This window comes from Fusarium sambucinum, chromosome I, assembly GCF_050947815.1.
Source record: "Fusarium sambucinum isolate potato_lamoka chromosome I, whole genome shotgun sequence".
Classification (NCBI taxonomy): Eukaryota; Fungi; Ascomycota; class Sordariomycetes; order Hypocreales; family Nectriaceae; genus Fusarium; species Fusarium sambucinum.
In genome coordinates, this window is record NC_139294.1 from 9,576,874 (window position 1) to 9,599,326 (window position 22,453).

At 48.9% G+C, this 22,453-nt stretch overlaps 7 protein-coding genes across 7 annotated transcripts; 2 read left to right on the forward strand and 5 right to left on the reverse strand.

Annotated features, from left to right (window-relative positions):
* Nucleotides 1-499: 499 nt before the first annotated feature.
* Nucleotides 500-4,272, forward strand: FSST1_005833 (phosphatidylserine decarboxylase-domain-containing protein; the record flags this gene model as incomplete). Its single annotated transcript, XM_083232147.1, has 5 exons — nt 500-694; nt 887-931; nt 1,000-3,178; nt 3,241-3,992; nt 4,048-4,272. 5 exons carry the CDS (start codon nt 500-502, stop codon nt 4,270-4,272), a joined length of 3,396 nt encoding a protein of 1,131 aa, XP_083089263.1.
* Nucleotides 4,273-6,030: 1,758 nt separating this feature from the next.
* On the reverse strand, nt 6,031-6,243 carry FSST1_005834 (uncharacterized protein; the record flags this gene model as incomplete). The annotated part of the gene is made up of 1 exon (XM_083232148.1): nt 6,031-6,243. One exon carries the CDS (start codon nt 6,241-6,243, stop codon nt 6,031-6,033), a length of 213 nt encoding a protein of 70 aa, XP_083089264.1.
* Nucleotides 6,244-7,504: 1,261 nt separating this feature from the next.
* Nucleotides 7,505-9,670, reverse strand: FSST1_005835 (uncharacterized protein; the record flags this gene model as incomplete). The annotated part of the gene is made up of 3 exons (XM_083232149.1): nt 7,505-8,615; nt 8,671-9,528; nt 9,585-9,670. 3 exons carry the CDS (start codon nt 9,668-9,670, stop codon nt 7,505-7,507), a joined length of 2,055 nt encoding a protein of 684 aa, XP_083089265.1.
* Nucleotides 9,671-11,878: 2,208 nt separating this feature from the next.
* FSST1_005836 (protein phosphatase regulator GIP3) lies at nt 11,879-15,590 on the reverse strand (the record flags this gene model as incomplete). The annotated part of the gene is made up of 3 exons (XM_083232150.1): nt 11,879-13,265; nt 13,324-15,427; nt 15,536-15,590. 3 exons carry the CDS (start codon nt 15,588-15,590, stop codon nt 11,879-11,881), a joined length of 3,546 nt encoding a protein of 1,181 aa, XP_083089266.1.
* A 2,774-nt stretch (nt 15,591-18,364) lies between these two features.
* On the reverse strand, nt 18,365-19,595 carry FSST1_005837 (60S ribosomal protein uL18; the record flags this gene model as incomplete). The annotated part of the gene is made up of 2 exons (XM_083232151.1): nt 18,365-19,232; nt 19,495-19,595. 2 exons carry the CDS (start codon nt 19,593-19,595, stop codon nt 18,365-18,367), a joined length of 969 nt encoding a protein of 322 aa, XP_083089267.1.
* A 311-nt stretch (nt 19,596-19,906) lies between these two features.
* Nucleotides 19,907-20,881, forward strand: FSST1_005838 (HAD-like domain-containing protein; the record flags this gene model as incomplete). The annotated part of the gene is made up of 2 exons (XM_083232152.1): nt 19,907-19,957; nt 20,078-20,881. The coding sequence occupies 2 exons, from the start codon at nt 19,907-19,909 to the stop codon at nt 20,879-20,881; spliced, it is 855 nt and encodes a 284-aa protein (XP_083089268.1).
* Nucleotides 20,882-20,926: 45 nt separating this feature from the next.
* Nucleotides 20,927-21,766, reverse strand: FSST1_005839 (S-adenosyl-L-methionine-dependent methyltransferase; the record flags this gene model as incomplete). Its single annotated transcript, XM_083232153.1, has 1 exon — nt 20,927-21,766. The coding sequence occupies one exon, from the start codon at nt 21,764-21,766 to the stop codon at nt 20,927-20,929; it is 840 nt and encodes a 279-aa protein (XP_083089269.1).
* Between the last annotated feature and the right edge of the window lie 687 nt (nt 21,767-22,453).

Below are 22,453 nucleotides of genomic sequence, written 5' to 3' on the forward strand. Positions count from 1 at the left end.
ATAAGACGACGCGAACAATAAGCCCAGTTTGAGCCAACACAAACTCAAGCGACAATAACTTTGGGTCTGAGTTTATTACTGAGGGAATATTCTTTTGCATACTTCCCAAGATAGAAACTTTAACTGGACTCGCAGATATTAGGTGCCTGGGTATTTATTTATAATCTGTGCCTGGCCTGGCATTGATTGCTACGTCACTTCCCACCAATCCCATCACTCGATTCTGGGTACCGCCTTGGAGGAACGATATTTTCTGCAACGCAACAGATTACAGGGCATTTGGTGAACGTCATCACCTGGAAAGGAAATCAGCCTGAGCTGAGGCCGAGCCTGAGACACCACACCCACTCACCTGCAAGTCCGACGGGGGTTGCTTTCAGGACCACCAGCGCAGTAACCCCGCTGTCGATCGATCTATTACCTGTAACCCGACGGGGGAGCTCCAGCTGTCTATCCACAACTGTACGCTGCAGGCCTAGCCAAGGCCTTTTTTGCCGTCATGGTGCGCATCATCCCATCAAGACTCAAATCCTCTTCTCGATCTTCTTCTTCCTCCTCCGCAACAATCTCCGTCAGCAACGGAAACACGAAAAAAAATCGCAGCAAAAGTCCCCCCATGAGATCAAAGAATGACAGCACGAGCCCTTCCAGGGATGCTGGAAATGGTCTGGCTTTGAGAGTTTGGATTATAAGAGTATGTAACTGTGCTTATGCCATGTCGCCGCCGCCGCAACACGCGAAACCCAACCCATATCTTGGTCCTTGTTTGGCTTTATTGCATCATCGCTCCGTTGCCAGTCGAGGTTACCGTCATGCATTGACCAGGACACAGAGCTGACTTCCAGAACAAAACTCAAATCGTGAATAATTACTAACTTTCCACCAGGGAAAAGACCTTGCGGCCAAAGATCGCAGCGGCACGTCAGATCCTGTGAGCACTCCTCTTTCAATGTCGTCTTCGCGAAGTGCTTCACAAAATGCTGACATTAGCTTCTTTAGTATATCATTGTTTCCTCCGGCGAATCTCGAATCGTAACCAACGATGTTCCCAAAACACTCAACCCAGAATGGAACGTTTCCGAAGAAATCCCTCTCACTTCCGTCCAAAATCTTCTCCTAAGTGTTATTTGCTGGGACAAGGATCGATTCGGAAAAGACTACATGGGCGAATTCGATCTCGCTCTCGAAGAGATATTCAACAACGGCAAGGTGGAGCAAGAGCCGACCTGGTATCGCCTCAAGAGCAAGCGTCCCGGTAAAAAGACGAGTGTTGTCTCTGGAGAGGTCCAGCTGCAGTTCTCTCTCTTCGACTCGGCAAACCCATCAGCTACGCAACAGGAGATCCTTGAAAAGTTTCAAGCCCTCGTGGGCACTGCTCCCGCTGGTTCTCGCAACGTCACGCCCTCAATGACGCCTAACCTGGGCCCCGGTGCGGCTCCCCAGTCCGCCGCCAATGCCCAAGACAGTCCCAGTGACGACGAATTTGATGAGGATGATTCTGATTCGAGCGAGTCAGAATCGGGAGACGACCAAGACCAAGATCCCACCAAGCGAAAGCGCCGACTTAGAATCCGAGGGCTAAAGAAGAGGAGGCGTAACAATCCTTACGCATTTGCCAGCAACGGTTTCGACACGGTCGGCGTCATCTACCTTGAAGTAGTCAAGATTACAGACCTGCCTCCCGAATCCAATCTCACACGCACAAGCTTCGACATGGATCCATTTGTTGTTGCATCACTCGGCAAGAAGACCTATCGCACTCGCCGCATTCGTCACAACCTCAACCCTGTCTTTAATGAGAAGATGTTGTTCCAAATTCAGAGCCATGAGCAGAAGTACTCGTTCTCTTTCACCGTCATCGACCATGACAAGTACTCCGGAAACGACTTTATTGCTTCTTGCAATTTACCCCTACATGAACTGCTTGAGAGATCCCCCAAAGCCAACCCTGAAACTGGACTATACGACCTCAAGGTGCCTGCGCAGGCTGAAGCCCTTCCTTCTCGATCACGATTCAAGAAGCTCGCCATGTCGCGCTCCAACTCTTCCTCAAGCATCAGCAAGATGATCCGCCCACCACTGAGCAAGCATGCATCTAGTGGCAGCACAACAACCGCAGCTCCGGCCCCAGCGCCCACGTCCACTCCCAGCCCTAACATGCTGGCGCCATCGGATGCCCTTGCCAACACAGGCGCTGATCCGGACTTGATCGGTCAGGATGGCGGGGATGGCGACTTTCACGAATACACAGTACCCCTCAAACTGAAGGATCTTGAAAAGTGGGAGAAGAAGCACAACCCTATTCTGTACCTTCGTGCCAAGTACATGCCATACGATGCTCTGCGACAACAATTCTGGAGGGCCATGCTTCGGCAATATGATGCCGATGAAAGCGGCCGAATCAGCAGAATTGAACTCACGACAATGCTTGAGGCTTTGGGCTCCACACTTACTGAGAATACCATCGACACCTTCTTTTCGAGATTCCCCCACCGGGATGCTGACAATGAGGAGAATTGGGAGCTCACTATGGACGAAGCTGTCATTTGTTTGGAAGACCAGTTGGAGGGCCGGAGACGACCTTCAGCCACTGCGGCAGACAAATTGAAGCATCTTGTACCGGACATGAAGAACCTCCTTCATGTGTCTCGTTCAGGCAACAATAACAACAATGGCGGCTCAGAGAATCCTAGCGTTTTAGACCTGAGTACAACATCAGGAACCCAAACACCAGCCTCCAACGTCCCCACGTTGAAGACACCTGCAGATGAAGAGGGTGATCCTCTCGACAAATCTGACAGCGGTGATGACCGTGGTGAGGAACATGTCATCGAGATCCGGGAATGCCCCATCTGCCATCAACCACGACTCAACAAGCGCAAGGATGCTGACATCATCACTCATATCGCGACTTGCGCGAGCCAGGATTGGAGACAGGTTAACAGTGTCCTGGTAGGTGGATTCGTAACCGCCAGCCAGGCCCAGCGCAAGTGGTATTCCAAGGTCATCACCAAGATTTCTTACGGTGGATACAAGCTGGGTGCAAACTCGGCCAATATCCTTGTCCAAGACCGTCTCACAGGACAGATTAACGAGGAAAAGATGAGTGTCTATGTCAGATTAGGAATCCGTCTTCTCTACAAGGGTCTCAAATCTCGAGATATGGAGAACAAGCGAAGTAAGTGTAGAATGCTAAACGTCGAAAGGCAACTTCGGAACGAACGCTAACATTATCGCCAGTTCGAAAGCTGCTTAAAAACCTCAGCGTTAAGCAGGGCAAGAAGTTTGATGACCCTGCGTCCAAAGATGAGATTGAGAAGTTCATCGCTTTCCATGGCCTTGATATGTCGGAGGTTCTGCTGCCACTAGAAGAGTTCAACAACTTTAACGAATTCTTCTACCGTGCTCTGAAACCCGATGCTCGTCCTTGCTCAGCACCTCACAACCCCCGTATCATCGTATCACCAGCCGATTGCCGCAGTGTTGTCTTTAACTCCATCTCAATCGCTACTAAGATTTGGGTCAAGGGTCGTGAGTTCAACGTGAAGAGACTCCTAGGAGACGCCTATCCCGAAGATGTATCTCGATTTGAAGGTGGAGCGCTGGGTATCTTCCGACTGGCTCCACAGGACTACCATCGCTTCCATATCCCCGTTGATGGTGTCATGGGCAAGCCTAAGACGATCGAGGGTGAGTATTACACAGTTAATCCTATGGCCATTCGATCAGCTCTCGATGTGTATGGAGAGAACGTGAGAGTTCTTGTGCCCATTGACAGCGAGTGCCACGGCCGTGTCATGGTCATCTGCGTGGGTGCTATGATGGTGGGCAGCACTGTTATCACTCGCAACGAGGGCGACAAGGTTCAACGTGCAGAGGAGCTTGGATACTTCAAGTTTGGCGGCAGCACCATTTTGCTGCTGTTTGAGCCTGGAAGAATGGTCTTTGATGATGATCTTGTCGATAATGGTAACGATGCACTTGAAACTCTAGTAAGTCACGAACATAGCATAAGGTGAAGTAGTCAGTGGTTAACGCATCAAACAGGTCCGAGTAGGCATGTCTGTTGGCCACACGCCTAGTGAGCCACAGTGGACTCCCGACATGCGAAAGAACGCAGAGAACATCACGGAAGCCGAGAAGAGAACTGCCAAGCGACGTATCCAAGGCAACGTGGCGCTGCAAGATTCACCAGACGGCAGCGGAGAGGAAGAACAGGCGTCACGATTGGCCAAGCCAACCATCGACACTATGGCTGCGTCGGCGATGTAGAGATGCCGGCCCAGCAAACGGGAGCGATGCAAGGGGCATAGATGGCGTTGGAGGTGGAAACGGCGGATAGTATATTCAACATTACGGAGGGCATGTAGAAGATGGATAAACAGCCTTCGCAGACGTGTAGACATGGCCATTGAATTGGCCGTGGAGGGATTGTGCGAGGGCAAAGGGAAGCATATTCACCGTCATTGGACTAAGACAGCATGACCGAGACTGGAAGGGACCTAGGATTTTAACTTGGACTGATGAGAAACGAATCGACGGAAACGAAAAAGCGACATCGGAAGCAACTGGACAGTAACACATAACAATGGTTTTGTTTATATCTGGTAAATCTGTAGTGAGCAATTCATCATGATACTGGTTGCAACGTCCATTCTTGTGATTCCCATGACTTTAAGACTGTGAGTTGGCTGGAGTTTAGATACGTCAGCGCTATTAATAGACTCTGGGCAAAGCATGGAAGTTGAGTTGGCTGGCTGACATGGCTAAGGTGTAGTATAAGCTTCAATAGTTCGGTTCGGAAGAGGCTATGTAGATATGGTACGTACGATACGAGTTTGGAAAGCCGATCCGATCCGAGGAAAAGTAACATTTTTGCTTTCCTACTTGACATGCAACTCAGGGCTGAAGTCTGGGGTAGACTTGAATGCTGCGCCTGGGGGAATCATTAAGCTTTTTATTGTTGGCCATGTCCTCAGGTTCGAGTGAGTTCTGCAAAGTGGTATGTGTATGTATATACAGCGCTAATCCGCTGTCTCATAGAATGTCAATCATGTGTTGACTGAGTTGAAAGAAGACTCAATAGGACCTAAGAAGAGTTTTCAAAATGAGAATTTCGAAGGGGCTTCAAATTCTCTTGAGCTATACTGACCTTCTCAAGAAGAGAAATAAGAACTCATGTCTTCCAAATCAGTCCTTGGTCTTGTTGTAAGATTTACAGCCACAGTTGTCTCCATGTCATCACCCCGCAAAGTAAGGCAGCTAGCGGCGGGCCCCGACTGCAGGGGACATGTGATGTGGGCAGATGGTCATGCCACTGTTTTCCATTTTGAGTCATGCGTTGCCAGGGGTCGAAGAATGGGATTGACGGTGCTTAGCACGGTAGATTCGATAAAGTAGGATGAGGTTCAACGTATGGATTTCATTTCGGGTATCTATGTAAGAGAAAGGAGGTTGTGTATTTCAACCACTGAACAATTAAGATGACAAACAAAAGGAAAAATAACATTTGCTTCTGAACAAAGCCTCGCCCTTGCCCGTCTGTAGCCGGAGGCCTCAATGCCCAAGGACCTAAAGGAAATGAGAAAAACGCATACCAGGTAAGACTTTCGTCTTTCATTGACCAAAGGTCCAAGTCGTGCAGTACTACGTAAGTACTACGTACATGTGCCTGCATTGTATCATTCTAGCACGAAATGCCGTGATTGACACTTTGTGGTTCCGGAAGGTCACGAATGGGACCCACCCTTTCTGGGCTGTTTTTGCTGCATCTCATCTGAGGACAGTCTTTGGGTGGTTTGTTTGTTGGGGTTTTGCAGGGTGAGAAATTTCGTTATTGGAAAACGTCGTCAGAAAGTAGGTGGCGGCGTCTTTCAGAAAGTCGTAGACCATTTATGTTGTAAAGGGATAACTCCGTCAGGTGTAAACAAGTTATATGCGCCAGATGCCGTGACCGTGTCCCAAATGCAATGAGTCGACTCATCTCGTAAGTCGTGAGTAAGAAAACAATTATTCGCGAGTCTTTGTTGTCTAGTGACGTCTGTTTGGGGCCCAGTCCGAGTCTGAAGCGTTCGATGGACGTCGCTCAGAGCGTTGGGCGGGAGGTGAAGGAGATCGAGAGGCAGGGCGCATCAAAGATGAGGGAGTCTGGTTTGGGAGGGCCAGTTCGGGAGAAGGTTGTCGGGCCTGGCGCCATGAAGCGTAGAGCTGCTTGCAGAGATGGGCAGTCATTGTGTAAGTCATTTTGACGGTATTGCAAGTCTGAATGCGAAGACTTGAGTGTGAGTGTGGTTTGTAGGTGAGCAAGTGGTGAGTGAAGGGGATAAGATGGTATTTGTTGGATTGTGTAAAGTCAAAGTCGAAGACAAAGAAAAGAAAAGAAAAGAAAAGAAAAGGGAAGGGAAGGTTAGCCAAAGGAGAAGGGCTTGTGTTTAAGTACAAATGAGGTTGGTTCACTTTGAAAGGAGGTCCTTTCTGCTTTGACTTATTCATTGGTACCTGGATTAAACCTGCCTTGTCTGCAATGCTCCAACTCTACCGCAAGTACCCTTGTGGGGACTCTCCAACAAAAGGGAGCTCCGCAGGTACCTGCCTAACCTTGGACTTTAGTGGACATACGTGGGAGGGACTGTACAGACGCTCCTACCCGCCAACTCAAATGCTTTTCCGAACCGAAGTGAACTAGGGCAGGCAGGAGATCCCGAATGGGAAGGAAATGTGCTGCCTGACCAATCATGAATCACCTAATTGTAAGAAACGCCCGACCTTTGGGCTGATGTGGCACTGAATCGTATGACCAACGCATGGGAGAAGAATTAGCTGTGGCTTATATCTACGAAATTATCCCTGTCTTCGTAACCGAACCCTTTTCTTCCAGCTTCTAGACTTTGATCCAGCAAGGCCGAGAACAAAGAGTTTTTGTTTCTTGTCAAAGTCGAGATGAATCTGAAGAACTTTCTTCCTTGATGTTTCTTGGCTATAAGCAAGGATTGGTAATGTGCTACTTCAGTCAACCATTACCAATAATTCATCATTCGCAAGACTAGATTAGGCATGTGGGGGGGTTGGCTCGAATCGTCTGTTGCTGACACCATCGTACACCGTTTTTCCTCATCGCTTCCAAGTCAACCTCTAAATGATTCGTTTCGTCTTCGTTGTTCATCTTGATGGGCCCATGACCCATCTTTGATTATCTAGGTCGGCGATCGTCTGTTTCTGTTCTAGGGACTAATCATTTTATATCACGAGATCCCTGACTATCAACATTTCTCATTTCTGTTGGGACATTCTGGCGCTCTGCATGGGCTACGACCTTCTTGGGCAAAGCTGCAATCAATCACACCGACACAAAAAAGGTAAAGTTACAGTAACAAAGAGTGTCAAGCATTTCAATACTTTACTACCTAAACTTTTCTCATTAAACCTTTCCCAATAAACAGACGCCAGGTATATCATCCATGTAGACATTAGCAACCGTATAATCCAACACCCAAATCAAATTAACTCATGCGTAAGATCTTCCGACCATGATATCTCCCACAGGACGTCCAGAAAACGTTGCATGTCCTGCATTCATTCCCACGCCTTCTCGCACCACACCCCATCGAACCTCGAGCGTTTCAACACCGCTCTCTCTCGGCACGCGATGGCATCGTGCGCTCAAGACTGCCGAGCATGTTCCGCCCACCAAGGCGAGTGGGTTACCGGCCGGCGCTCCGCTCTCTACGGTACCCCGGGGATCCACCTTTCGGAGAGATAGGGCGACAACTCCGGATGCCAATACCACTAGCAGCACAAGGAGTATGAGCAGTGGCAGCGAGCTGAATCCAATGCCTGTAGTCGAGCCTTCACTGCCGTCTACAGACACGAGCAGGACACCCTGGCTTAGAAGAAAAGCCATGGCTGTAATCAGGAAGAAGAGCATCCAAGATACAGGTCGAGGCAGGGTAAGGTATAGGGAAGTTGTCTGTGCACCCAGAGGTTCACCGGAAGATACGCGGAAAGACAAAAGGTCTGATGAGAACTGCGAGAACTCATGAGATAGGTAGAACAATGTCAGCAGCGCGTTGCTTGAGAGGTAAAGAAGACCCAAAAGAAGATGAGGCAGTGCAGCAACTATAGCTAAGCCAGGCCGCGACATTCCTGTGGGTAGCTCATATACCACTGTCGCCTTGCCAAACGTCGAAAACGCCTTCTTTGGGTCTTCCATGGCTCCGAGGGCCAGAGCAGCCGCCGTCAGGCCTACAGGCGTGATCCATGTCAAGGTCCAAACAGCCCATCGGCTGGGAGAAGGTATGTTGTACCAGCAGCTAGACTGTGAATACCAGTATTTGCCCTCCCGGTCACCCCACAATCCCTTCTTAACCTCTTCCTTGGTAATGAGGCATGAATCCTGGGTGCTATAGTCGGGGTCCGCAAGGAATGAGGTAAGAGCATCGCCGAGCGTGACCAGCGGATTGAAAGATTGTCGAGTAAGAGCCAGAGCGATAGCGATAGCGTACGTGAAGATGAGAACAAGATTAACGAGTGTGATAGCAGCAAGTAGAGGCCCGTTGACATTGAGTGATGAGTTGGACTTGTCGGACTGTTCGGTTGTGATAATTACGGCATTATATCTAAAAGTTGTCAGCAATGATTTTCGGGTTGGCCTGCATATGGTTCCTTGCTTACATTACTTGAGAGACGAGGGCGAACGCCATCATGATTCCGGATAACGTAGCCCTGGTCGACGAAATGAGTGACAGGTTTCGCAATGAAGGAATTCCGATGTCGAGCCACTCAAAGTCCTGGTGGGCGTTGTCCAATTCAGCACGGGTCGGGCTGTTGAGAATTTGAACTACGTAGTTGGCTCCAGCAATAAGGACAATGGCGAGAATGTTGACACCTGCCATAATTCCCCGAGAGATACCCTCAACTGTGGTCGAGTTGTCTTGCATCAATGTCGATTCCCAGGTGGCCATATGTCCCTTAGCAGAGGCGAGGGCGAGGCAAGTTACAGAGGCCAAAAGAACGAGAAAGGCTAGAAACATGTTCATAGCAACTCCAGCTCTCCATCCTGTCATAAGAGACCTAGTCCGCACTGGTCGCTCATCAACGAGCATCTTCTCATGTTCGGCCTTTGGAGTACATGGTCTCGAGTTGTCTGGCGAGAAATCGAGCTGAGAAGGCTGGGTACGATGAAACTGGCCCGGCTCAGGGCTGTCTGGAATACGGTGCCTTTGAGCGAGACTCTCAGGTGTCTCGCCCCGCATGAAGTTGATCACATAATCGGGGATAATGTCGCTGCCGAGGAAGCTGGATACAGAACGGCTGATGCTGCCGGCAGCACGGCGAGGAAGTGACCCTGAGCTTTGCGGAATAGATCTTGAGTTGGAAGGGCGACGAGCGTAGTTGGGGATGGAAGATCGGGAATTGCTGAAACTGTGAAAGGGCCATTTGACGGTTTGTCGTCCTGAAGAAGAAGTGAAGCCTCGAGTCCGGCTGGTCGGGGGTCGTGTGTTTGTCGACGAGCCAGGCTCTTCCGAGATACTATATCGAATTAGTTCACTGCCGTGAATAGACATGGCTGCCGTTGCTTAGTTTACCTTTCGAAATTCATAACCGAGCCTGGTTTGGCCCAAACCCACGGGAGAGTCGACCGAGTCGACGGAGGTCCTTCTATTGGACTCATGGCTTATGAGATGACAGAATATGATGTATGATTTGTTCAAAGGGCTGTCACACAATGTGGCAAAGTTGATCCAGGACGCGGATCAAGGCAGATCGAATGCAACACTCGTTGGTTAATGATGGTCAAAGTGTATAAGATGCGTCGGTCACTGAGAACATTCAAGATTGAGTGAGTAATAGTCAAAAAGAGTGAAAATGGCTACAGTGATGAGCGCAGCTCGCCTCGAGAAAGTAAAAGATGAGAAGGAAACGACAGACTAAACGTTAAACGTAAATGAGTGTAAGAAGCGAATCGCCAAAGCCAGTCAACAGGCTGCACAAGGTGAAAGGAAAGACCGTGAAGAAGAGGGGGGAAATGCAAGCATGAGAAGTAAGTCGTGGACCAAAGAGATAAGAGAGGACAACCCGGATTCTCGTCACCAGATGTCGAGGGATCCTGGCTCATGGGCAAGGATCTCCCGTCTCCCCAGTGATCCCTGTACATGCTTTGCAAGCATTTGCATGAATTAAACGGACAAGCTAAAGCCAATCAACTCGGCGGGATGGCTGCGGGAAATCCGCTGATGGGGGACGTGCTTCTGTTTCGACATCAGCTTATATTACAGAAGAAAGTCCTTGCTCTTGTTAGAGCTAGACTGCCCAGAGTCGTAAATAGAATCAGGAGCGTGGGAGATGGATTTGAGTATCAACCATGAATCCACACTTAAACGTGTACGCTCTAGGTCGTTTCGTAGCTTCGACACAGACCAGGCGAGGAATTGCACGAGTATTGATCAGCACAAGGTCTTGAGAGGTACAATCAATAAATGTTCGGGGAGAGAATAGAATCGATCGGGTTCAGGTTCGGGTGGTTTGCTGTCCTCGCATTGCCAGCTCAGCAACCATCTTCGTATTAGACGGTATATAACTCCTGTATTAAGATGCAGATCAAACAGCTCAATGACGATGACAGCCCTGGGCAAAACCCCAACAGTGAGGAAATGTGAAGTTTCTGGAATAAGCGCCGCATCTGGCGAGGCTCACATGTTGGGCCTGAGTTGAGAGCGCATCATCGCCATGACTCTCAATCCTTCCTTCCTTTTCAGCCTCAGCTTCCCCGTCTCCCGACCCAGAAAAGAAGCATTGAAATCAGACGGTGCGTCCGAGACGGGAATAAAAGGTGGATTTCATATCTCCTCTGTCGAATGAAAAGACTCGATAGATAGACTAGCTGTGAAACGTCCAAAAGGAAAGAAACGTGCACAGAGACTAAAGATTAATTAATCAAGGTGAAGTCATGTCATAGGGAAAGAGGCTTCGCTTCCGCTTCCTGCCTTACGGAGACCCGGGCTTAGAGAGAAGTCGCCGAGCCTCCCATGTTACCCAATAAGGCATAGCTCGTGTTTCAGAGTCACATCAGTACGGGATCGCGCGTGTTGCAGGTCAGATTAAGGGCCACAAATCACGGACCAACCAAACATCATGATTTTGGATCAAATAGACCAACTGGGAAGACGTTGTTCTTTTTCACTTTCTTCTTTTCTCAAGGTCTAATCAGGGAGAAAGAAACAAACAACAGAATCTCATCTCATCTCAACTTCAGCTCATAATCACTAGGATCACATCTCTGGAAGCATCCAATGACTTGCATCATCCTATCCCCATGCTCCCCTATGTCGTACTGTACTCATCCCGGCAATGCCGTATAACCCATACCCAGCTAGCACTGCCCACGGAGTACTACCTTTCCTATCCACTCCTTAGGTTACATAGGTCCAAAGGAAATTCGAATGTCGATGAACAATCAAATTAACAAGCTTTGTGGTCCAGATGTACGAGATTAATACTTCGCGAGAAACCTCACTGGACAGTTATCGAGCTACCCAATCAACCAATGCCCCTTATCTAAAAGCAACGTCCACATGTTGTCAGAGATGCTTACTACTGTTCAAAGGTTTACCAGCTCATCGTCTCATCCACGCAAAATTTGTAACAAGTTATAACCAGTTCTCTCCTGGAAGAGATTGTACGTAGTATTCATAACTCCCCGCTCAAAGCAAAAAACAGAAAAAGAGAAATGGGAATCAACGAGTGCGCAGGCGTCCATGCGCAAGTTATGTCCTTCTGTCCACCTCAAACATGCGTGTATGCCTTCAATGGCCAGCAAATCATTGCCATGCAACCACCAAACAAGCTTCTGCTACACAACCGTCCCAACAGTGATACTACTCTAATCGGCAATTGCACTCTCGTCCGCCGCCTCCCCCTGCTTTGCTGCTGGTGGAATGCTAATGTTGGCACGGGACTTGTTCTGAGCATCGACAAATCGCTCCCAATGCTCTGGGTCACTTTCGGCCATGCACTTAAGTGCAACGTCTCTGTCTTCTTTGAAGGCCCTAACAGCACCCTTCGTCTTGACGAGTTCCAACAGCTCCCCACCAATATCCTCGGCCATCTCGGTTAGCATTCCCACGTGCATAGGATCGGAACCAATGTCGTCAATTGTGCTGAGTAGATCGATCTGCTCCTGCTTGAAGAAACCAGCACGGAACCGGTGACCAGCACGAAGAATTCGGCCTTCTTCCTCGACCAGAATCTTGGCCATAGAATTTGATCTTGAGAGTGGCTTGCCTGCATGGATTTCGCCCTCGTCTTCGTTGTCTGATAGAGCCGTTGCAGAATCATCCAGAGGTAGGGTTGTAGGTAGTTCCTCGATGCCCTTGGTCCCAGCGCGTGGACGTCTCGGAGGTGTCGCATCCTCGCGTGTATCTGGATACTCATCCTCGAACCGTTTGATGATACCTTGCAGAGTGTCGTCCAAAAAGATCAGCCTACGCAGATTGTGCTCATCGTCAGAATGAGCCCTCGCCTTGATCAGTGCTGGCTGGAGGCGTAATCGAATCTTGCGGGCACCCATCAACAAGTGTTTCGACATGTCCTTGGCCTTTCCTCCTGTTGACAGGTTCGCTGATGGTGTCGCTGCTGGGCTCGTTGCACCGTTCTCGATGTCACGGATGAACTCGCCGGACTGTCTCCTTGACTCATCGCCCCGGTTCTTCAAGCAGCAAGCAAGTGCTTTGACCACGCCAGTGCCTCCAATGACATAATCTTCATCGGGCGCCGAGCTGTTGTCGTCGTCGCTTTCGTCCTGGTCAAGCACATCATGTCCGACAAGATGTGCGAGGACATCAGGATAGAGTGGGAGCTTACTATCACCAGCCTCAAGATTGTTCTCCGCAAGTGTCGACGCCATGACTGCGCCAGCGTCGGCATCGGGAAGTCGCTCCATGTTACGCAAGCAATAGGCAACAACTTGCTTGGCCATGGCTTTGACAATCTCACCTGAATGTTCACTGGGTACTTCAACATCCACACAGATGAGACTCTTAGACACTCGGGCTGCAGCAAGCAGAGAGGCGTAAAGGGCGCAAGCTTCCTCCTGCGCTTCTTCCGTTCTCGCATCAGCAAGCTTGACAATCTCGGCATTGTTGGTGATGTTGATGTGTGCTAGCGTTTGCACTTCGGGGAGCACTTCCACAATTGCAATCGCTTGTTCTGGTGTCATCGCAGCATCTTCCAGATGCATACGCTTCAAGACCTTCATTTTGGGTAGATATCTAGGTGTAGTCAGTATATATGCGTCAACAGTGTTGATAAAGTAAATCGAGTGCATACCTCCTTAGCAGACCAACGGCACTGGGGGTTGACTGGAATAAGGCTGGGTTTTGCGACAGGTCAAAAAACCGCAGGTTGGGTAGCTTGACCATCACAGGTAAGATCTTGCAAAGCGCCGAAGGTGTCAAGTTGCAGCCAGCCATACCCAGACCCCACAAAGTTGTGTCGTTTTCGATTGCTGTGGCCAGAGCTTCAGTATGTTGGCTGAGGTCATTGCCACCCAAGTCTAGACCCTCGCAATGGCCCTCGCTGAGAAACCTGACGACGTGTTTCATACCATCTGCATCTATTTCGTTGTGTGACAAGCCAAGTCGTTTTACACCGCATTGTATTAGACCATCGACAACCGAACCGAGTTGCGCCATTGTCAAGCCTGCTTGGCCAAGGTTAATCAACTCGAGTGTTGATCCTCCAAGACGCTCGCCCAAAGCCTTAGAAAATATGTTCGATATACTTCGAGGTACTTGCACTCCGCTGTTGGGTGATCCATTCGGTGGAGTTTGGGGCTGACGCGGGAACTGGATTTGGGAGAGGTCGAGGAATTTGAGTGACCGGCACAAATAGATGAAAAGCGAAAGATACTTCCATCCATCGGGGCCAATCTTGTTGTTTTTCAAGACTAGACGCTCCACCACTCCTCCTTGCTCTTCTTCTTCTTCGTCATGCTTGGGTTTCCGTCGTCTTAGGGCAGGTCGCCTGGCCGCGAGGAGACCGGCCAGAATAACTCGCAAACCCTCATCGCCCAAGCCACTGTTTTCTAGCAGTACCTCCCTGACAGGAACAATTGCCAGATAGTCGCCCAAGGTGACTAGATCAGGCAGTTGCAGCCAGTAATCAGTGAGATCAAGCTTGTTGACTGTGCCAGTCGAGGCTGTATAGTTGTTTGTATCAGTAAGTTGCTCGGTGATCTTCTTGAGAATCGGCGTTTCGCGCAGCTGACAACATCTGCGGTATACTCTGACAGGGTTCGTTGTAGGTGCTGTCTGAGTCTTGGCAGTCTGAGTAGCATTAGGAGCCTTGGTGGTATTGGGGGGCGTTCCCGCCGTATCCGAATCATCGCTACTATCGTAATGAATTTCCATAGGGATAGATCCGTTTGCTTCTGCAAGTTTTCGTTTCTTCTCCTTTCTAGCCTTGCGTTCTTCCTCGCTCTTCTTCTTTTTATCTTTCTTCTTAGTATTCTCTTCCTTTTTCTCTGGGAGGGGAGTCACGTTGCTGTTTGTCGTGTCTTCAGTCTGCTGAGGAGCCTGGGTCCCTTCCTTTTGGGGTTTCTGAGGTAACGTCTCGCCTGTCTTCTTTACTTCTCCGTTGGTTTCTTTCTGTTCTTCAACAGCCTTTGGGTTCTTGAGCGCCTCGCCCTCGCCCTTCTCGGCCAACTTCTTTTTCTGCGTCTTATCAGTTGTTTTTGGCAATTGCGAGTCGCCTTCGGCGTATCTGGGTTGTGGCGCAATCTCAACATCTACACAGAACGCAACTCTTCTTAATTTTGCACAAGATAGCTCTTGTATAGGACATCTTTCACGGTTCTGATCAACATTCAAAACCACCCTGTCGACAAGGCCATGTCCGAGCTTTCCGCTTTGCGTAAGGGCACCACCGTTGGAAGACGAGAGCCGGCGGAACATGCCCAAGAAGCCGGGTTGACCACTCTTGGGTGGGGCAGGTATGTAAGGACCATCACCCTCTGGCTTCGCGGCATGCGGTAGAACGGCATTTTTCGTATGTGTCAGTTTTGGTGGGAGGGGATCTTGCGATGGCGCTGGCGATGATTCTGGTATGGGAGCTGGCGAAGGAGGACCGGCGGCTGGCGGTGTGCCGGAGGAAGAGAATTTGGCTGATATATTGGAGAACCACGAATTGCGACGGTGAGGTGAAGTGCCAGGAGGAGTTTGTTTGTCTATAGAATTCGAGCGCGATACCCGTTTAGGAGCGGTAGAACCGTTTGAACCGTTTGTCGTCGTGGCCTGGCCGTTGTGTGAGGTGTTTGAGTCTATGGAAGCATTATCTGAAGCCGGTGGCTTCGGTCTCGAGTTTGCGCCTGGGATCTGTCGTGGAAGAGCTGCTGAGGGAGTTTTGGTCGGAGGCGAATTTCTAGTTATTTTATCTGTATGCTGTATTAGTTCTGGATCTTGGTCTACCGCATCAAAACAATGGGCGCGGTGTGCATCTCATGGTGAAGCGATTGAGCGCGAGTGGCGATTAGGGAACATACCTTTGGAAGCACCATGGGTCATCCAGCTGACATCAACACCATGAACCTGCTCCATACTGGGCGGGGAGCCGCAACGGCAGGTAGAGACTCGAGCGATATAACGTTGAAAACGATAATATTATTGTATACAGATTAAACAGTGTTGTAGTCGGTCAGAGGAGGAGGAGGAAGTGAGTAAAGAAAGAGGAGAGAAACGGCCAGAAAGATAATGATTAGTGAGGTGGTGTTGGGATGTGGATGGCTAGCGAATCCTGGAGACGAGCTTGGTGGGCTGGATGAGGTATAGTCGGCAATAAGATAGAGAGCTAGACAAGGTTAAGGTACCTGGTAGTCAAATATGCGCAATACCGAGAACGGATTTTAAAGTACAGGTACTTGGAGCGGGCTTGATCTGGACTATGCGCGAGTGGTCTCGGCCTTGTATGGAACAATGACGATGGGAGATGAAAAAGGACGAGGTACAGTAAAGATGTGGAATTGGGAGGATAGAATGGATCACTTAGTTAGTGGATTGGGACAATCATAACATATTTACTGCAATATCCAATAGCGGGGTAGCGGTTTGTCACGAGCGGTCGAGTAAAGGCACAATCGACCACATCATGATACAGAAATCCTACAGGAGGGCGTTAACGATTTCAACTATTTGGTGCAAATGTGATTGATTAGGAGGCGAGAGTGACCGACCAACTGGAAGGCAAGTAATAGGTAATTACTGTACTATGCTGCTGACCAAAAACTAAAAGGCCAAACCTTCCATGCCTGCTGATCAAGGGCTGTCATCCTTGACAAATAAAGTCAGTGTCGAATTAAGGGTCCGACAAAGATCTTGGTTGTTACACATGCATACAATTATATAGTGCAAGCAGTACTTCGTTTCTCGAGGCGAATCTCGGGTCTAATTCGTGATGCAATGACGAGACGAGACGAGTTTGTATATGTCTGTAATACCTACCAAACGGATAAAAGAGGCTTTTGGGATCTGAGGGGAAGAAACAGCCGCCCGTCGCGTAGCCGGTCGGATATGTCCCATGCATCATGTAACTGTACTTGATCATGTACCGAACCGACTGGAGCTTGTCTAGTACCCCCGGTTTTATCGGGGCCCGCCCGCCCTGGAACCCGGGCACGGAAGTTGAGCCATCAAAATGAACGTCAGTGCAGAAACGGGACAGGACATTGTATTAAAACAGAATACGCAAATATGCGCAAGCGAGAATGAATGAATGAACCCGGTTCATGAAGTTTCCCCTATTCTCTTTACTCTAGAGATTAATACATGTACAGTATCAGCAGTGATCAGGTTCCATACCTATGCACCGCACAAACTAGAGATCAACAATAGGTACTAAGTCGGTGCAACCTCCGATGATGCAAACCCCCTCGGCTCAGTCCATGATGAGCAAAGCACAAACAAACGACGTTACGTCATAACCCTATTACAAACTGACAGATACGTTACTCGACTGTACAATGATGCGCTTTGTTCTCGAGAAAGAAGTCTAAAACTACCAAAGTCAATCACTGTAAATCTATATATTAAAAAAGAGGGCCCTGATTGATATCATTCTTGGCAGACGATGTCATCGCACAACAATTTTTTAGGGGACAGCACAAGCACAACAGAGTATCCATCGATGCCGAGATTAACCCCTGGTCGGCGCCGAGACATATAATAAGAACCCTTACATAGTATTATTGTTAGCAAACGTGGGTCTTTTTTTTCTTCGGTTCATCAAGCCTTCAAAGCAGGGTCCATCTCGTAGGATGTATCCGATCTTCATTTTACTCGATTGCATCATTCGCTCTCGCTCAAAATACCCACCGGGTCCATCCGACTCGGAGAGACAGCTAGCTGGACGGTTCAATAACGTTACGTCGGGTCCCCTTTCTCTTTTGGCACGCGCCACCTGATTTTGTCCGAAATCATCACCAGCCGCATCATAATAACTGACTGGGTCCTCGGCCGCGGGCTCAACACATTGTCCGGTGAGGCGAGGTGACCGAACACTACTAAAATTCTAGGTTCCGCGAAATCGACTAGCTATGGTTTTTCTCGAAATACCCATCAGCCCGCTGTTTTTTCTTTCCATCTTGGCTCTTGTCAGGCTCGTGGTCCTACTTACTCCATTATACCATGTCCACAGTATCACCATTTTCCGAAGAAAGGAATGTCTGATATCCGGGCTACCGGATTTTCAAGTCCAATCACGGTGAACAGTTAAAACGGTTCCCGCGATCGAGTTCCTCCAACACTAGATACATTAGCTGAAATGCCCTGTACATTAGTAGATTGATGGGTAATCCGGAACAAACCTTATGCACCAGTAGGCTTGCCGCCACACAAGCCTCAAAAATCGGCTTTCAACCGTTTCCACGATTACAAGGTACTTTCTTGGTTCATTCTTTGCAAAACTTGCTATTGTTATTGGTAGCAAAGTCTCAGAACCGGTCAATAGTATCGGAGTATTGTATTGCTTGTCCAGACCATGACATTTGACGTGAGAGTTTAGTTCTGGAGAACCTACCCTATACTAATCGCCAGGGCAAATGCAGATGATACGAGATCACGTGGTCTCACACATGATGCTATTCACTCAGTGCAACCAGATAGAGTAAATTTTTTGTTTTCACGTACACGCGCACAAATAGCAAGAAATAATGAGATGCCCGTTTCACCAGAACTATGGAATTTGGCTGGAAGGTATCTTTTTGTTAATTCATTCATATGGTCCTTTTCATAGACCTTGCCTTTCCTCGGAACTCCAAACCCAATGCAAAGGTTAACAATCCTCAAATGCCCGTGACCCAATGAGATAAAGCAACTTTTTAATCCTGCTGCATGATCTCCTGGATGCGCTCCTGGACACGCTTCTCCTTCTCCTCCTTGGTGAGCTTCTTGCTCCTGTACTTCTTGGAGATCTCCTTCCACTCCTCCTTGGTCTTCTTGGGAGCGTCGCTCTCGGCCTTCTTGTAGGGGTCCTCACGGATGGCAGCGTGGGCCTCGGTGTAAAGGTCCTCAAGACCCTCAGCCTCAACGTCGTCGTCGACGTACTTCTGGAACTGACTGCGGAAACGCTCCTCATCGTCATCGGCGAGGGTCTCCATGTACTCAGCGACGTGGCCACCGAAGATGTAGTTTCGGAGGGTATCGGCGTCGAGCTCCTTGGTCTCCATATCGTAGCCAGGGAAACGCTTCTCGGAGTGGGGGACGAGGATACCACCGTCAGAGGCACCCTTCATGGCACCGAAGACACGGGCACCGGTGGAGGTTCGCTTCAGACCGACATCAAGGAAGACCTTGAAGGGGCGGCGCTCACCATCGTCGGTCTCGGCGGCCTCAGTGAGCTTGTACTCACCATCAGCCTCCTCAACACCAGCAAAGTCCTCATCGAGGCCGAGCTTCTTGAGGGCACGGCGGGCGACGAGGAGACCGGTAGCGTAAGCAGCGGCCCAGTTGGTGAGACCGTGCTCGATACCGTAAGCCTTGAGCTCGTGAGCGTAGGCAGAGACGAAGACCTTGTCGCCAGTGATCTCAGAGGTGACGATCTGGCAGATGATGTCCTTGTTGGTGAAGCGGACGACCAGGCGGTACTTAGGGGCGTTGTACTTGTTCTTGGCCTGGGTGATAAGGCGCTTTCGGGCGTAGTAATCGGTCTTGCCCTGCTGGCGGCGCTTGTACTTAGTCTGGTAGCGACTGAAAAATTGTTAGCATTCCTTCTCAAGATAACCAAAGCGGGAAAACAGTAAAAACTCACCTGTAGTACGCGCTGTTCTTGACCAACTTGTGGAAAGGCTGTCAAAATCCCCGAGTCAGCAATTTGCGCTTCAGATTTGCTCTTCTTCCGAAGCATCTTGCGTTGACTCTTCCAAGAGCAATTGGCATTTCTGCCGTAGAATGGAAAACATCAAGGAAGCTCCTTTGCAAGGAAACTCCCCTTCGATAGGCCTCAACTTACCATCTTGACGGTATTGGCTCAACGACGACTTGGGTGTTGAAGTTAACGAGTTGATGCGAGAGGAATAATCCGTAAAAGTCTGGCTTTGGTGGGGGATTCATATAGCCCTAATCGCCCAAAAGGGTCTAGCTCATGTTTTCACCTTTTTGAGCATCTGCACCTGGGTTGGGGACGAGGGACAATCGAATCACGTGGTCACGGTTTATCTTATCTCACCCCAGAGTCAAATGGGGATCTACCGAGGCTCATCTAATGGCCCAGGCCTCGGTGGAGTCGTCTTGGATGTATATTTCGAGGACATCTTGAGAGTTGTTGAATGGTTTAGTTTATACAATATTCAGTCTCAATCCTATAATCTGATTACTTACATGTTTGATTTCTTCTCTCTTTAAACCCGAATAAGACGACCATAATGTCTGAGAGCAAGCCAAAGGTTCTTTTATTTGATATTGGTGGTGTTTGTGTAAGTGATTCAAGAGACTCGCGACGACTTCAACTCGTGCCATTCGATATTAGCTTTTGTTACTCGTTGATGTCGAAAATCGATAGAAAAATACCGTATTGATATCGCTAACATCCCTAGGTCGTGTCACCTTTCCAAGCCATCCTGGATTATGAGTTGAGTCTGGGTATTCCTCCAGGATGGGTCAACTACTCGATATCCCGAACAGCCCCCAACGGTTTCTGGCACCGATTGGAGAAGGGTGAAATACCCATGAGCGAATCTTTCTTCAAGGGGTTCAGTCAAGACCTTCATGACCCAACTAGATGGGAAGCCTTCTACAAAAGAGAGCAAAACAAGGACCCCAGCCTTCCAAAGGAAACACCACCAATCCCCACTATCGATGCAGAATGGCTATTCAATGAGATGATGACTGTATCCAACAGTCCTGATCCCTGGATGTTCCCGGCACTGAAGAAGCTCAAGGAGAACGGTCAATTCATCCTAGCAGCTTTAAGCAACACTGTCATATTTCCACCTGGCCACAATCTCCATCTCGATCATTTCTTCGACGAACCTGTACGACAAACATTTGATATTTTCGTTTCATCCGCCCATGTGGGAATCCGCAAACCTGATCCGGCCATGTATCAGCTTGCCCTTGCCAGAGTAGACGAGTTCGCAAAGGCCAATGCACAGTCACTTCGTGGCAAGGATCGAAACTGGAACACTGGTGTTAAGCCAGATGAAATTGCATTTCTTGATGATATTGGAGAGAACCTGAAGGAAGCTCGCAAACAAGGACTAAGAACGATCAAGGTGAATCTTGGGAGGGCGTTCGAGGCCGTTGATGAGCTTGAGCGCGTTACTGGACTGAAGCTTGCTGGTGATCACCCAAGAATACCTGTCGAGGCTAAAATTAGGAAAGTCAAGGCTAAGATGTGAACTACATGGCAGAGTCAAGTATACGGATATTGGACTATAATACTATCAAGCCTTTCTGGCAATATAAACGTAGACAGTATCAGAAACCTCAACCTTGCCATCTACCGCAGCGTTGTTCCATTCTTCTTTGAAATACTCTCTGCCCTTGAACTTTAATTCATCCGTGACAATAGAGGCGGTAAGAGGCCCGTTGACGACAAAGTCAAACTGCTCATCAGCTTGATCCACGCTGATGTACGTCGAGCCGAGGCCCACAATCTTCTCCAATTCTTTGGCTTTCTCGGTTATGAAACCTTGATTCTTGAGTATATCGCTGAATGAATCTTTTGACTTGATCCAGCTTCGGTTTGCGGGGAACGACATGCCCAAACGTCGAGCTACTGTCTCCAGCAGAAGGCCTGCGCGGAGATTATACTCGTGGGTAATGTCGATGGCGACCCTTCCACCAGGTTTGAGGTATTTATACCAATGCCCAATAACCTTTTCGGGCTCGTCAAAGAGAACAAACGCACTTGAGCAGATAACAAGGTCGAAGTTACCCTCAGTCACATGCGGACAGCCGGTCAGATCGGTGACATTGTGCTGAACTAGCTTGACACGGCGAGCCAAACGCCCATCGTTGTTCAGTTTATTGCGTGCCACAGCAAGCATTGCATCAGTGATGTCGACGCCGACGACAATTCCATCATCACCAACTCGATCCGCTGCAATGACAGCCTCTAGACCAGTTCCGCAGGCAAGATCGAGAACAAGATCGCCTTGATGAATGGGAACAAGTTCCATGAAGCGTCTGCTATAGTCAGGATGCCATGAATCTTCATAATTATGGGCGCGCTCAGTGTACATGCGCTGAGCAGCAGCAATTTGACTTTCAGCTGAAGACATGGCGATGAGGCGATTACGGCAGCACACAAATGATAGTGAACAGCCGGTGTTTAGATGTGATGAAAGTAACGAGTTGATTGATACTTATGTAGTTAGCGACATACGCCAATTGAGCTCTATGAATTCCGTCAGTCGGCTTGTTGTTCAACCGAGGACAGTTGATCAGCTGCCTCGTCCTGCTTGATTGGCTTGTCTTCCCTCGTAGCCTAGATAAGTCATCTATGGCTGTTGACACTGAAATGATGAACCTCTACCATACCTATCCAAGAATAAAAAAACATAAACGTTTTAAATTGGATATTCAAGGAAAAATAAAAGCGCCCTGCTTAATATCTCAGAAAAGGCGAGACCATTAAAGTGTAGGTAGGTATCCATCCACTGCTCGCGACGGCCTGCGAAGGTGGCTGTGATGATGTGACACCTCTAGCGAACCTGCTGAAGACTATGTAAGTGAATCTGCCAATGGTAGCAAGTAAATCTTCTAGGCTGACTTAAGACTGGATATGAGAAGCGCTTCGAGGTCCCTCATGGTTCGAATGATGCGACCAAGAGGGGCGCAGAGGTTTTGAGACCAGGGTGTACCAACACATCTTGGGATGCCACACTAACAGAAGTCCAACGTCCCATGTTCAGACGAGTCCTGACTCAGTCTCAGCTGACTGCTGATCTCTAAATAGGTGGGCAGGA